Source organism: Terrapene carolina, unplaced genomic scaffold (genome assembly GCF_002925995.2).
Source record: "Terrapene carolina triunguis isolate 2854851 unplaced genomic scaffold, T_m_triunguis-2.0 Scaffold192, whole genome shotgun sequence".
Classification (NCBI taxonomy): domain Eukaryota; kingdom Metazoa; phylum Chordata; order Testudines; family Emydidae; genus Terrapene; species Terrapene triunguis.
In genome coordinates, this window is record NW_020664543.1 from 15481145 (window position 1) to 15496793 (window position 15649).

Genomic DNA, 15649 nt, shown 5'->3' on the forward strand with positions numbered 1-15649 from the left:
TGGCCAAACCTGCCGCGTCAGCAGGTAAATAAACTGGCCCGGCCCGCTAGGGTGCCTGGCGAGCCGCGTGCCAAACGTTGCCAACCCCTGTTATACTGGTTCTCCAAGCAAAATACGCTATGCCAGCAAAAGCACTTTCATGCTGCTATAACTGTGTCTACACTAGGGTTATTACCAGTATAGCAACGTCGCAAAAGAATTGCCACCCTTCACAGTGTTGCTAAACCAGCAGGTTTCTGGTCTTACTCACCAGGTTGCTGTTGGTATTTTGTATCCAGTTTGAACTCCTTGCGTTCTCCTGTGATCGGTCGCTCCAGGAGTTTGGCTGCGGTCCCACTTCCCAACAACTCCTCCAGCTTGGAGCGGGCAGGGCGGGGCTCTTCCCTGCCGGAGAGCAAAAAGAGTTACCAGTGTCTAGGCAGGAGTGGAAATCATTGAAGCACCGTCTGTCTCCCTCTGCAGACAAACAAGGCTGCGCTCAGGAGCTGACGTGGGAGTGGCTAGCATAACCTTCTAGCATGTGTCTCTCAGTCTGAGCTGCTTCTGGTTCAGTTTTTTTTAATACCTATATATCTATGAAATTAAATTTTTAGCCCTTCTAGTTGCAAGGAAATATTTTCAATGCTGACCCACTGCAGGACAGCCTGAATGAGTCTGCAGCCAGCTAGCCTGAAACAATAGCTCTGAAGGGTGAGATTTGCTCTTGTTCATCTCAACAGGGTGTTACTTAGACTGGAAGTTCTTTGGGGCAGGGACTGTCCTTTTGTGCTGTGTTTGTACAGCGCCTGACACAATGGGGTCCTGGGCCACCATGAGTGAGGTTCCTAGATGCGACTGCAATACAAATAATTAATAATCACAATCGTTTAAATGGGAACAAAGTTAACTATTTCATCGTTGCTCATTTCAGTCGATAATCCCACAGTAGAGCTGGATATGTGATCAGAACTTCAGTACCATGCCCCTCCTTCTCCCTTCCCCGTGTCCATGGCTTCGGTCCTGTCTGCCACAACAAGCGCTACGGCACAGCTGTAGTGCTGCAATGAAGCTGCTGTAGCACAGACGCTTCCTACATTGAGGGAAGGGGTTTTCCGTCAATGTAGCTAATCCAGCTCTCGGAGAGGCAGTAGCTAGGTCTTTTGCCGAGCTAGCCGGGCCTACAGTAGGGGTTGGGTTAATCTAACTATGGTGCTCAGGGGGCAAAATTTTTCATAGCCCTGAGGGACGTCGCTAGGTTGATCTAATTTTTAAGTGCAGACCCGGCCTTCGAACCACTCCAGCGACACAGAATAGTCATAGCAGTGATTCAGCTTAGGTGATTCATGCCCACGTAGCTCTGGGGTAACAAAGTACTTGTGATATTCTTCTGCTCTTTTTCAATCCCAGGCACTTAATGACTGAAACCCAGCGTGATTAGCTCATGAGTCACTCTGTACTTGATTTCCTAGCAACTCCTTACTCTTCTCCTTTCCTCTCCTGCTTCAGCTCTCCCGTCGGACTCTTGCCAAACCCCAGCGCGTCCATCAGGTCATCCCCATCATCTTCAAATGTCAGCTCCTCCCTCCTCCGCACGGGAGCAACAGCGTGGCCAGGAGCCGAGGAGAGAGACATCCCTGTTAAACGGAAGGAAGATCTTTCTTAGCAGAGACTGCTGGGTTTACAGAACTAGTTGAAATCACGCACGACGCTCGTCCCATTGTTGGGATCTTTGACGCCGTCGCCCGTAAATGGTTCTTTTGCAGCCAAAGAACAAATCACTGGGAAGCGACAGAGCATTAGTGCGCTGCTTTGCTGCACACTCTCTCGCTCTTTTGTAAAATGCATCTTTGGATGAATTTGGTGACCATTAACAAGGAGACGTTATTTAGCACTTGCCAGCACTGGGGATGTTACAGGCTCTCAATCCTGCTTTGTAGGATTCCTGCTATCACAGTCTGCCCCCAGCCCTACCAACGCATCTCAGACCTACGGCAGCCCCGGCTATTCCAGACTTTGCTTCCGCACTCCCAGCACCTCCCGCTATACTAGTCCTGGATGTTCCCCTCTTTCCCAGCCGCTCTACCACCAGAACCTGAGCTTGACCTGCAGTGCCCTCACTATCCCAATCCTGGGCCACCCCAGAGATACCAAATATGCCTTGATTAAAAATCCATTGGGGTGAGATTAAAACTAGGATTTGAACGCAAGTCCACAGAGGTGAAAGGTCAGTTCATGAATCTACTGTCCCGCTTGTTGATAGTGAGAATGTCCGATACCCAGGGAGTCCCCGTAAAATGGACAGGTCGATGATTTAAAAGGTGGGAAAAGCAGGGTGTTCATGCTACTGAAGCAAATTACGGAGCAGCCCAAACTAGTTCTGCGGACTAATTCTAGCACGACTCCATACCTTTGGCTGGGCCAGTATGTCTTTCAGGGCTGCTTTTGGTGCCTGTTGGAGGTAACTTCTTAGCAGCATCGTCCTCCTCATCCGATAAAAGCCCTGCCAAAGGATTGTCTAAATCTAGCAATCAGCCCATGGGAATAAAAGGGGAAAAAACAACTGGCATTTGGAAACTGTCTTCTTGGAGCTGGACTATCTGCAAAGAGCTAAATATCAAGACCACCATCTATAACTGGGGATTCTGCATGAGCCAGATCTTGCTCCTGTTGGGAGTCACTGGCAAAATTCAATGGGTCCTTGTGTTTGTATTAGCGCTTGGGAGCGAACTCCTCCTAGGGGTACCTGGAGTTGCAGGTTGAGCTATATTGTCATTGGGAAAGACAGTTTAGCCTATTTTTGCCATAAAGTCTTGGATCTCTCCTATGACCTCAATGTCGGTGTCATGTGAATTTGGACAGTCTCAAAATGCCTATTCCTTGGATGGCAGCTTCCACTGGTGATAAAACACAGCTGTGAATTCAGATTCTGCAAGGAACCCGGTACACCTGAATCTCTCTGGATTTGGGTGACCTCCAGTATCTCAAGAGTTCTACGTATGTTCATGATTTTCTACCCTATTGTCTTCCCTTAAGGGATAATTTATGGGGCTGAAATCACTTGAGATCAGGCCCTCTCTTTGCACTTGCCCTGTCCAGGTATGGAAATGCCACGAGGCCAGTTCTCACATTATCTTAGCCCCATAGGTAGCTGTCTATTGGCCTGATCCAAAGCCCAGTGAAGTCACTGGGATTCTTTCCACTGATTTCAGTAGGCCCTAGAACAGGTAGCATAGACTCCTGGTTAAAGCACAGGACTGGAAAAATAAGGAGACATGGATTCTATTTCCAGGTGCTGCGCCACAGTTTCACCATCTATAAAGCTGGTATAATACCTACCTAGCTCACAAGGGTGGGGGGCATTTAAACTATTAATGCTTGTCAAGCACTATACTTCTATAAAACGTTCTATACAAAGACCTCAGTGTGTTACATAGATCATCATTTCAAAAGACATGTCACAATATAACCCTAAATACAGTGCTCCCAGGAATCCCATCCAAAGACCAGAGCCCACCCACACACCCCACTATAGGATAGTTTTTAAGCCAGGTTCCCTGTTCTCTTACGTGGTTGATTTTTAGACTCATCCTCGTCGTCTGTTGAGTAAAGAGAAATGGGAGAGAGAAGATGCAAGGCAGAGTAATGAACTGAAGTCAAATTCACACCCCCACACTCCTTTATCTCTATGGCATGGTTTTCTCGTGTTACCGTGACAAGCTGCTGTAGAGTTTTTCCTATCTTATGTTCCCCTCATATACATTTGGCAGTGAGATTTACGTGAATTTAGTGCTGGAGAGTGGTGCCTAGAGAACTTGTATGGGATTCTCACATTGCCCCATGACCCCAGTTTGCCTCAACTCCGACCTGTAGAGGGCACCGTTGGGCATGAGAAGGTACTCGGTGTTCATGGCCCATGTAGTCCTTGGCCTCTCTACCAATCCTAGTGATGATTTTTGTGCTATGGCCACATTAGGAACCGCAGTAGGAGATCAGCAACTCATTTCCCACAGGTCACCCTCGTGGTACTTTGAGCTGGAGGAGGTTTAAATGGTGATCTAGAGGAGAAAGACTCTGTCTGTGCCCTGTTACCCATTGACTCTTGCAGCAAACTTATCCTTAAAGGAGATGAAGATCTACTAGTTTCCCAGTAAATTAAAGGCGAGAGTCAAGCTGCGAGAGCTGAGAGTGCACAACTGTACCCGCCCAAATCCTACCTTCAAAGGAAAACTTCTTGTACTGCCGCTGGGGGGTGGTGGGAGTGGAGAGGGGTTTCTTTTCAATTCCAGTGGCAGACTCTCCTACAAAAACCATCAGATAGGGGGGTTTGCAGACAGACAGGCAGAGCCCCTTCACTGTCCATGCTCCCCCCCACGTATGGAAATAAGCTATTCAGAGTAAATACAGGGTTAACATTTCCAGCTAGGAGCCTATTTTACTCTCTGCAGTAACCTGAGCACGCATACAACAAGATACAATTCCCCCGAGGGATTCAAGGGTTGGAATATCTTTGGCGAGGGCTCCTCATGCAAACATCTCCCCTCTGGTGGTGTTCTGATCCTGATCCTTAGTTTGTAGATGGATCCTTTATAACCAGTGAGGCCAAAAACCTGGCCGCCAACTTGGGTAACGTTCTGCTGTGGGTCTGAATGCTGCAGCTCTGGTCCATCTCTCACTAGAATCTGTGCCTCCAACTGTCTTCTACAGTAGGTTGCAGCCATACTGCTCAAAAAGGACCCATGTCAAGTCTCCCTTGAACACGATCTGTTTGGGAGCAGCCCCCCCCCAAGAGGCTGGATATCAGTGTCCATGGAGCTTTATTATAAGTGTTTCCAGGCACAGCTAATGCATGCAGGCAGGTCGTATGCCACCTATAGTGCTACAATGTGATCCAGAGCCACACTCATCTTTAACGCAGGTGTACAGTGCCACACAGGCTACAGGTCTCAGCGAGCCATGTTCCGTCTCCGCCTGGGCAGCCTGTCTGATTGGATCCAGGCAGAGATCACTGCATACTGGGACCTGTAGATTCCTGGGGCAGCACCTGTGTCTGAAGAGGATGACAGCTATAGTCTGCTTCATGTTATGAGAATAAGGTGCAACCCACAGACTCTGGACAAGTAGCCTGTGTGGCCCTTGGCTGGGCAAAGTCTGGGTGCCCCTAGGTTTATCACTGCATGTAAGTGAGCAGCAAGGGCTGGTTCTAAGTAGGGAACTATCACTATTTTATTATAATATTGTAGTGCCGAGCAGCTCCAGACACGGCCCAGGACTCCATTGTGCTAGGAGCTGTACAAATGCACACAAAACTCTGTTTTTAATGTTCACAAATGTGAGCCACTGAACATATTTTTAGGCCGTGGTTCAGGTGTAAAACAGATCAAATCCAGCTTTGGTCATGGGACAGTCCCTGTCCCGGAGGATATTCTAGAATCAAATATTCAAAGCCCCAGAGGGCAACAGCTTCATTCAAAGCCCTTTCGCAATCAGCCAGGCCGGATATAAAGGAAGCGCTAGCAGAGGGTCAGCTCATCGCACTCACCTCTCTCAACAGTCGTTAGCTTCCCTGAAGTTTTTGCCAGATCACCTGAGGATTCAAGTTTCTCGGAACCCTTTGCCATTGTCCTCCCAGCCCCAGAACTAGGCTTCTTTATGCCTAGGAGATCAGCTTCCATGTCATCCATCTCCTGGGAATAAAAAGAACATACATGGGAGCATGAAGAACTGAGCTGATGCCCTGGTGCTCAGGCAGTAGAGCATGTGGAGACCGCCTTGTTTTGACAGGATATTCTTGAACAAGTGAATATGGACATTTAAACTAAAACTGGGCTGCAGCATGTGCCGCCTTTCTTATCTGCTGGCCAGGGATCGTGTTCTCAGGGCCCTGCTGTCTGCTCTGGAAGGATTTATCCACAGGGTGGCCAGTGGACCTTCATCCCAAACCTGGTTCCCAGTCCAGCTCTAGTCCAAATCACTCCCCAGAGAAGCAAGGGCAGCAGATCTGCCCAGCCTGCATTCTTCACCTTGGGTGGCCACAGGATGTGGCAAAGACTCTGCCACAAAAAGCACATGTCAACGCCAGCAAATGTACTAGCCTCCCTATTTTTCAATACTCACCAGTGGGGAGGTTTTTAACTGGATGTGGCTGGGAAATATTTAAGGAGGGAAAATAAACCGAGGCCTGATGCTGCAAGCCTTCTGCATACACATAAAGTTCATTGCCAGGTCTCAAAGCGCTGATCTAAAGAGGTCCCAGAAACCAAGGACACAACATGGGTCTCTATGAAGAAAAGCTCTTGGAAGAAGAGGTTACAATTAAACACTGATTAAGGGAAACAAGGCTGCAGACCAAGGGCATGTCTATACAGCAATGAGAGGTGTGGCTGCAACATAGACAGAAACACCCAAGCTAACTTTGACCTAGCTAGATCGAGTAACAACAGCAGTGGGGACACAGGTGGCAACAGGGACTGTACAAGCCTGCCTGGGTTCCTGTGTATGTACTCGAACCATTAGCCCGCCTTGCCGCGGCTTCACTGCTATCATTATTCGAGCTCGCTAGATTAAAGCTAGCCTGGGTACGTCTACATGTACTGCAGTCATCCCCTGACTGCAGTATAGACATACCCCAAGAGGGAGAAGTCAGAGGTTAGTTCTAGCATGTCACAGCCACGGTCAGTGCAGTTCGAAGACTAGTGATGTTTTATTCACTTACCTTCAGGGTCTCCAGCAAAGCTTGTGGGTCTACATCTGAGAGGTCGGATCCCTGCGTGCAAAGTCAGGAGAGATGAGATCACACTAACACACGCATGTAGCTCAAGAAAGCCCAATGCACAGAAAAGGCATGTTTTTATTTTGCTTAAGTATTTTCACTTGCCTTGGCACACTCTGCATTCGTTGTTAAATGCCATCTATTCTATATCTAGTCCAAAGCGGAAATGAGCCAGTAAGTAAATCAGACAGGCTGTCCTGTCTGCGTTTAAAATAAAGCACCAGGGACTCAGACTGACCAGGTTACAGTGGAGGGAGCGTGTCTACAGCAGTTACTTAAGGAGCCTAGGAGTCACGACTTCTGGGTTCTGTTCCTGACTCTACCACTGATTCACTGTGATCCTGGGAAAGTCACTTCAACTCTCTGCACCTCAGCTTTCCTCATGTGTAATACAGGGGTAATAATACACACCCAACTCCCAGGAGCACTATAAGGCCTATTTCAGTCCTGTTTGTAAAGTGCTTTGAGATCCTTTCATTATGTGTCTTCTGAAGCTTGGGAATTTTTCAGTTCCTTAGGAGAACATGGGTGTTTGGGAAACCCTTGAGCCAAGGAACTTTGTTTCCTTGCTGAAATCTGACTGTGATTGGTGGAAGTGACACTACACCAGGAAGAAAACCTGGATTTTTGCTTTGCTTATCACCAAACAGTGCTTTGTGATACTTTGTCTGATGGGCATTGACTGTATTTCAATGTAAGTCATCCACCAGGGCTCAGCACCAACTAGGATGTTTGCTTCTCATTCTCCCACCATCCATCCCCATTTTACAACAACTAGAGGGACATCCAAATAAGATCTGCAGTCAATGGGACTCCTAGAATTAAATGAATCCCTATGGGAACTCGGCTGGCTTCAGTGACATTACGGCAGGGCTGAATTTGGTTCTGTGTGTTCATTAGGAACCTCCCCTCACTCAAACTCTCTCTCCTCCTTACCAGCCCCCCCAGGCCTTAGTTCACCTCTGCTCCTGCACCTTCCTCCGCAGCCATCTTGCTGAAGACACCATCCTCCAAAACGAACCTGCAACAGATGCAGGAGGATTAGGAACCGCCCTGCTACTTGCAGCACACAATCCCAAGAAAGGAGGCCAGGCAGGAGGTTACTGCAGAAGCAGGGCCGGCTCCAGGGTTTTGGCCGCCCCAAGCAGCCAAAAAAAAAAAAAAAAAAGCCGCGATCGCAATCTGCGACGGCAATTCGGCGGAAGGTCCTTCGCTCCCAGCGGGAGTGAGGGACCGTCCGCCGAATCGCTGGACCTGCCGCCCCTCTCCGGAGTGGCCGCCCCAAGCACCTGCTTGCCAAGCTGGTGCCGGCCCTGTGCAGAAGCCATCTGCAGTCTGAAGGAGGGACATGTCTCACCCACGGGGAGAGACGACTGGGAGACGTCCCTGCAGGCTGGGAGTTATTCTGACCTTTACAAGAGGAGCGTAGGTGGAGTTATGCTAGTGCTAGGATGCTATTTCTTCAGACAGAGCGAAACGCTGCCCTCAGCGTCACCTGCATAACCTTATTAAATGGGGTCCTATTATTTCAGTAGGCTGGGGCAGCTGAGGGAAGAATACACCCGTCAGAGGGATGGAGATTTGAGAGCCAGTGGGATCTGGGCACCAAACTCCTAGTTGTGCCTTTGAAAAAATCTCCCCCTAAAGCAACAACTGTAAAGTCCCAAAATAAATGACTAGTAGCAAGAAGTGAAACACAGGACATGGCTGAGGAGCTCATGGGGTGCAGGGACACCAGCAGCGTGGTTTGAGCATTGGCCTGCTGAACCCAGGGTTGTGAGTTTAATCCTTGAGGGAGCCATTTAGGGATCTGGGGCAAAAATCTGTCTGGGGATTGGTCCTGCTTTGAGCAGGGGGTTGGACTAGATGACCTCCTGAGGTCCCTTCCAACCTTGATATTCTATGATAAGTCTCCCTCTTCGATCTCTTATTTAATAGCGTGATTCAGACGTACTCACTTTTTGCTGGCTTTGGAGACGATGTCCCTGGTTCTCCTTCCACTGCCCCCAGGGTGCTGGGAAGGCTTGTTGGATTTAATGGGGGTTTCATCTAGAAACAAATCATGGAGAATATGGAACTTGCTCCAGACCTTTGCTCCAAAAGCTGCATATCAAGTACCACCTTCACTCCTAATCCCCCTCCCACACTGATGTCAGCTGAGGAGCCAAGGACTGAATGGACTGCATGGAAATTAAACATCCCTTTTACCGAGAGGGGGTCCCTAGAGGACAGGGTTGATGCACCGTGGCAGGGGAAGTTTGTGCTTCCACAGCCAATGCTGTAGCTGCTCTATGAAGAAATAGAAGGCTTCATTCTCCAAGGCTGCCAAGCCAGCACGTCTCACCAGCTCTACATCCACATGGGGGGGGAGGGGGGGAAAGCACTTTTTCAATGTCAGTGAAAGAGCATTTACCATCATCTCCCAGGAGGTCACTGAGCATGTCCTGGATGGAACCTAGAATGAAACAGAGCAAGGCCATCCCATGAGGGGAGCTGGGCAACACGTGGAATAAAAGCAGTTTTTCAGACATTCAGAGAGCACTTGATCTAATCGAAAGCCTCCAATCTCAAGCACATATGCATCATCAGCATAAGGTCTGGGGTTCCTCCTGGTCAGCCTAAAGATGATGGATGAAATCCTGGCCCGACTGAAGTTGACGGCAAAACTTCCACTGACTTCAATGGGGCCAAGTTTCCAGCCCATAGCTTGTGAACATAAGAAAGTGTGGCCCAGATGGGGCTCTCGATAGAGAAGTTTGCCCTCACCTGGCCAAAGTAGGGGATTTCTTTATTTATTAGATTTGCAAGATGCCCCCCATCACTCAGTCGCTGGGCACATGTAGAGATTAAAGTAATCTAATGAGGCTCTCATTCTAATATGTGAAGGACCCACAAAGGCTTAGAAAGCCAGAAGCTGTTCTGTACTGTGGCAGCATACAATGGAGGGAGACAGCCTCTGTCATATCAACAGGGAATTGAGGCTGATGGGGGGGAAGAACAAGTTGAGGTTGATAAAGGTATAGTCTCCACTGGATCTGCATAATTCCCCATGGGAGGGAAACATGCCCCTATGTGCAAGGTTGCCTGATTTAAGAGGCAGCTGAATTTCACCGCTGATTCAGCAATGCCTTAACACAAGCACTACTAACACTTCGCATGTTCATATCTTGGAGACAAGGAACCTGAAGCCAGTAGCCAGGATTCCCCCTTGTACCTGTGGGGGTGTCAGTGACCCCTCAGCGTTGGTGTACCTTTACCCCACCTCTTCTCAAACAGCCCAAAGGGTAGCGTAGTGAGAAACACACACGTGTACATACCTTTTAAACCTTTCTTGGGTTTTGCAGCCTAACGGAAAAAGAAAAGTTCCCTCGTTACAAGAATAAAAGCACTGAAAGCAAGACTTGTCGTCTAACTTGGACTTTTCATGCAAGACGTTAATTCTCTGCATCACAGAACTGCCGTTCAGATAATTCATGGGCCAGATTCATCCCACATCTGACATGTCACGATCACCACAGTGAACGCTGGGTCATCCATCTAGGAAGTCAGACTCCTCCACACAACCCCAAACAACACTAGAAATCCTCCTCAATGGAGTCTGAACCAGGTAATGAACAAAGATTACTATAGGAGACTGCAACCAGCATAGTTCCTTCTGAGCAAACGGGATTTGCCATCAAAATCTGCCAGCACACCTGAGCCAGTGCATGTCACAGAAATGAAATCAAAGTGATTCTGTTCTAGAGGACATGAGACTGCTATCCAATAGTGTTTACTTTATCCTTACCATCTCATGGCTTCCAACAGTTCTCCCTCACCGGTGATTCAGTTTATACAGCCCTTCAGTCTTCACCTTCACATACTGTAGAATCCTTTAGTACAGCGCTCATATATACTTGATCCTCACCTAGGGAAAGGGAGAATTAAAACTTCCTGATTCACCTTCATGTTCAACAGGAGCTTTGTGATATGGAATTCCTTTTGCAGTCGAGACGTCAAGTTTTCGACCTCTCTGCTCTCTCAAACTCACTCATTAGAATAAAGTGATTTCCTTAGGAAAACCATAACATGCTTCAAAGCCATTAACAAGTTAATTAAGCCTTGAAATACTCCTGTGTGGTGGGTAAATGTGATTATTCCTGTTTCATACATGTACATTTAGGCACAGAGAGTGTGTCAGTGATTTGCCTGTCTGCTTATCTTTCGGGATTGCTTGTCAAATACTCACCAAACTAATATTTGGGGGCTAAGTAAATCAAGTCAAATGGCAAACCAGGGGCAGGCTGGGAATATAATCCACATCGTCTGCTGTGCCCCAAACCACAGAGTATCCTTCCTCTCACACTAAATTAAGCATTTTTTTGATTGCCTATAAAGTAGACATACCCAAACTTCACTCAGCTGTGAACCCCATGGGCACCTTGCCAGGATCAGGAAGGTCACATTCAATTTGTATAAAATGGAGCAGATTATAATCATCCTTGATTTGATTTAAAGAGGTAGAGCCCACAGAAACTCCAGATCCCAGCATGCAATGCTGCTTCTTGATCTGATCAGTCTAGTAATACACAGATGTGGACTGAAAAGACTGCAGGTCCCAGCATGTAATGCTCCTCGAGCCAAGCAGCCCTTTAACACACAGAATACAGCCTGCAGCAACAGCAGGCCCTGCTCAGCTCCATCTTGCTTCAAGTAACCCTGAAGTAGGGATGTGGGCTTCAAGTTCCCAAGCGCAACATGCATCTACTGCTTGGATCAAGATGGAGCATTGCATGCTGGGACCTGATATGTCCACATACAGCTTGGCTCAGGGTAGGCCTTGGACTTGGTCTTGTCTGTGACCTGTGTCCTCTTTAGTAAACACAGGCCCTGCAGACAGCATTTAGATCACACTTCATTCAAATCATTATCACTGCCATCCCGATTAGAGGCAAGTGCCTCCTACAGGAGTTAAAACCCACTGTCCACTTGCCAGTGGCAAGTAGCAACTTTCTCTCACGAACGGAGGAATCTGGTTTAGCAGCTTGTGCAAACTTTCAGGAGCGTTTCTAGCCGCCAGATCAGTGATCTCTTCCTGAGTCTGCAGACAGACAGTTCCATTGCCCCAGTTACTGCTCAGGGCCCTCCATGTTCCAGTCGCCTCCATTTCCACCGGGGCTTTTCAGACCCCCCTGGGCAGCAATGAAGCGGAGGTCACTGGCATGGGGGTCACTCACCCTGCTGCTCCTGGGGAAAGCTCTGAGCAGCAGCAGAGGAAGAGGCGCTGGGGGATGGAGAGGGAAGAGCAGCAGGTGGGAGGAGAGGAACAGAGGGAAAAGCCCTTTCCAGCAGCAGGGAGGGCTGGTTGGTTTCAAGGGGCTCAGACACCGACCGACTAGCCAGGGGCTGGTACAGAAGGTGACGCCCCCAAGCAGCTGAGCTGATGGCGTTAGCGCCCCCAGCCCTGCCCCTGGCTAGCAGGGGGTCTCTCCCCCGCTTCACTGCACCCCCGCGGCTCAGGCTCCATGGCCGGGCACCGGCCCGCCCCGGATAACGCCCGAAGCGCGGCGGGGGAGCACCCTGGTTACCATAGCGCCCAGCCTCCGGCCCCAGAGAACACCCCCCGGGGGCGGGCAGACCGCCACCCCCTCTCCCCGGATATGATACAATGTATCCCCCCCCAGCGCCCGGAGACAGGCAACACCACTCCAGCTCTCACCCTCTGGCCGCAGGGATCCTGCCCGGGACACCGGGAGCCGAGATCCCAAGGGACTCCGGGAGTTGTAGTTCCTTGGCCAGTTTCTTTCTTGGAGAGCCGGCGCTGGAGCAGGAAAGGAACTACATCTCCCAGCATGCCCTTGGTGGCTATCAACAGGAAAGGGAGGGGGAGGGAGTGGAGAAGCTGCCGGGGCTGATGAGACCCCAGTCCCGGTGAGCTGCGACCCAGCCTCCGAAATCATCCAGGCTGCACCTTCTGCGCGAATAAGTGCTAGCTGAGAGGGGCATGGGAATTGGGGGTCCCCGCTGCAGGGGGTGGGCCTCTCAGGTACTTAAAGCCATGGCCTGGAAGAGAGAAGCACCTAACTGCAGAGTCTCCGGCTGCCTAGGGCCAGCAATGAGTATTGGGAGGCCCTAGTGCTGCAAGGTTCAAGCATGCTCAGGCTGGGAATTGCCCCCGCTCCTAGGGCTAGTAGCTAGGGTTGCCAACTTTCTAATCGCACAAAACCGAACCCCCTAGCCCTGGCCTCGCCCTGTCCCCGAGGCCCCACACCCCACTCACTACATTCCCCCTCCCTCATTTTCATGGGCTGGGGCAGGGGGTTGGGGTGCAGGAGGGGGTACAGGCTCTGGGCAGGGGGTGCAGGCTCTAGGGTGGAACCAGGGATAAGGGGTTCAGGGTGTGGGAGGGGACTCTGGGCTGGGGGAGTGGGGTGCCGGGGCGGGGGTGAGAGCTCCGACTGGGGTTGTAGGCTCTGGGGTGGGGCTGGGGATGAGGGGTTTGGGATGCAGGAGGGGGCTTTGGGGGGGGCGAGCTCAGGACTGGGGCAGGGGCTCGGGTTGGAGTGTGGGCTTATCTCGGGCAGCTCCCAAGAAGCAGGGCTAAGGCAGGATCCCTGCCTGGCCTGGTACTACACTGCACCCCAGAAGCAGCCAGTAGGTCTGGCTCCTAGGCAGGAGGCTCTGTACACTGCTCTGGCCTGCAGGCACTGCCCCCGCCCCAGCTCCCATTGGCTGCAGTTCCGGGCCAATGGGAGTGCGGAGCCAGTGCTTGGGGTGGACATTCTGGTCAAAAAATAGACACCTGACAACCCTACTAGTAGCTGTAGGTGTCTAAGTAATTGGCCCCATGGCTGCAGCCAGAGAAGCTACAGCTCCATGACTGCCAGGGGCCTTTAAGCTGGGAGCAGACAAAGAAACTGCAGTTAACCTCAAGGAACAGAGGTCACCAGTGGGAAAGGAATGTCAAGGGGAGCAGGGAAAGAGGAAGCAGGTCAGGCTTGCAGGGGGAGAATAGGACTAGGTGGCTGGGGAGCACCTCCAAGGTAGAAGGGAAAGAAGCATGGGGAGTGGTGGTGGTGACCAGGTAGTGGAATAACATGTAGCTGGGAGCAGAGTGAGAAAGAAGGCTGCAGGTTCCCAGGGGCTAAGTGCTCACTGAGCCAGGGTTGGGGAAATGGTATTTGCAAGTGGCTTGCTCAAATGGCAGGACAGGCCCAAATGGGAGAGGGATGTGTCAGAACTTATCAGGTATCTGCTGGCTGTGGAAGTTTATTGAGTTGGGGCAAGGACCACATACAGTCACTAGTGAAATAGGGTGGTACTGGAGATATGGCTACAGAACTTATGAACGAGGAAGGAGATAAAACTATGGGGAGCTTTCCCTGATCACTATGAAAGTTCTGCTCACTGCAGACACTGGTAAACCCACATAGGTACAGCTCAATGAGAGAAACTAGGGCCTGAGGAAGCTGTGTATAGCAATACAGAGAGTCTTGCAGAGGTGTGTAATCAATATGGAAAAGGTCTGAGATTGAAGAGTTTCAGACATTGGATTTCTTTAAGTGCTAGGCTGTAGCTGGTACCTACATCCACTCTGTGCACACACACGCAAATGTCAGCACGACAGCTGAAAAGGACACTACTCCACGGTGATGCAAGTGTTGGTAGAGCTCAAAGCCCACTTTCTAGACACGCAGGCTGCCCAGATGGAAGATGAGGATACATATTTAAGAACTCTAGGTATACACTAAGCAGGGTGATGATGGAGTTCATCAATACAGCTGCCCAGGAAGAGATTTGGTGTCTGCTTTAGGCCAAAGGCAGCTAGATTAACTCCTGAATAGAGGCCCTCCTCTAATCTCCAGTAAGTAAGTAGAAAAGGGGAAGCTTACTTAAGAACATAGACATAGAATATCAGGGTTGGAAGGGACCTCAGGAGATCATACATTGAGCTCACTCAGAAGCAGTTGCTAGGGAGAAAGTATATTAATTGAACATAGCCACACTGGGTCAGATCAATGGTCCACCTAGGCCAATATCCTGTCTCAGATGGTGGCCAGTGTCAGATGCTCCTGAGGGAATGAATAGAACATGGCAATTTAAGTGATCCATCCCTTGTTGGCCTGTCCCAGCTTCTGCAGCATGGGGCTGCATCCCTGATCATCTTGGCTAATAGTCATTGATGGTCAGGGATCCTATCCTCCATCAACTTATCTAATTCTTTGTTTAACCCAATTATACTTTTAGCCTTCAGAACATCCCCTGGCGTGGAGTTCCACAGATTGACTGTGCATCGTGTGAAGTACTTCCTTTTGTTTTAAATTTGCTATTACTTTCATCTGGTGGTCCCGTGTTCTGTGAAGGGGGCAGATAAATAACACTTCCCTATTCATTTTCTCTACTCCATTCATGATTTTATAGACCTTTATTGTATTTCACCACCTCCCTCATCTCTTTTTCAAGCTGAACAATCCTAGTATTTTTCCATCTCTCCTCATATGGAAGCTTTTCCATACCCCTAATCATTTTCATTGCCCTTCTCTGCAACTTTTCAAATTTTAATATATCTTTTGTGAGACAAGGTGACCAGAACTGCGAGCAGTATTCAAGGGGTGGGCGTACCATGGATTTATATGGTGATACCATAATTTCTGTTATCTTTGTCCTAATGGTTCCTAACATTCTGTTATCTGATCAATGTGCAATGGCGGTCACAAAAGCTGTTTTCAGGGAACTATCCATGATGACTACAAGATCTTTTTCTTGAGTGGTAACGGCTAATTTAGACCCCATCATTTTGTTTGAACAGTTAGGATTTTTTTCCAATGTGCATTACTTTGCACTTCACAACATTAATTTCATCTGCCATTTTGTTGCCCAGTCACCCAGTTTTGCGAAATCTCTATGGGAACTCTGCAGCCA

At 49.4% G+C, this 15649-nt stretch overlaps 1 protein-coding gene across 1 annotated transcript in view; it reads right to left on the reverse strand.

Moving 5' to 3' along the window:
* Window positions 1-12488, reverse strand: part of FBF1 (Fas binding factor 1) — a 33227-nt gene extending 20739 nt beyond the window's left edge. The window contains exons 1-13 of the mRNA XM_026654522.2: window positions 12447-12488; window positions 10536-10655; window positions 10066-10093; window positions 9162-9203; window positions 8707-8797; window positions 7709-7769; window positions 6692-6742; window positions 5519-5663; window positions 4194-4277; window positions 3546-3575; window positions 2387-2500; window positions 1460-1613; window positions 251-384 (exon numbers count right to left, since the gene is read on the reverse strand). Of these exons, the coding sequence (XP_026510307.1) occupies window positions 251-384; window positions 1460-1613; window positions 2387-2500; window positions 3546-3575; window positions 4194-4277; window positions 5519-5663; window positions 6692-6742; window positions 7709-7769; window positions 8707-8797; window positions 9162-9203; window positions 10066-10093; window positions 10536-10538 (937 nt within the window). The 5' untranslated portion in view covers window positions 10539-10655; window positions 12447-12488. The remainder of the gene's footprint in view (window positions 1-250; window positions 385-1459; window positions 1614-2386; window positions 2501-3545; window positions 3576-4193; window positions 4278-5518; window positions 5664-6691; window positions 6743-7708; window positions 7770-8706; window positions 8798-9161; window positions 9204-10065; window positions 10094-10535; window positions 10656-12446) is intronic.
* Between the last annotated feature and the right edge of the window lie 3161 nt (window positions 12489-15649).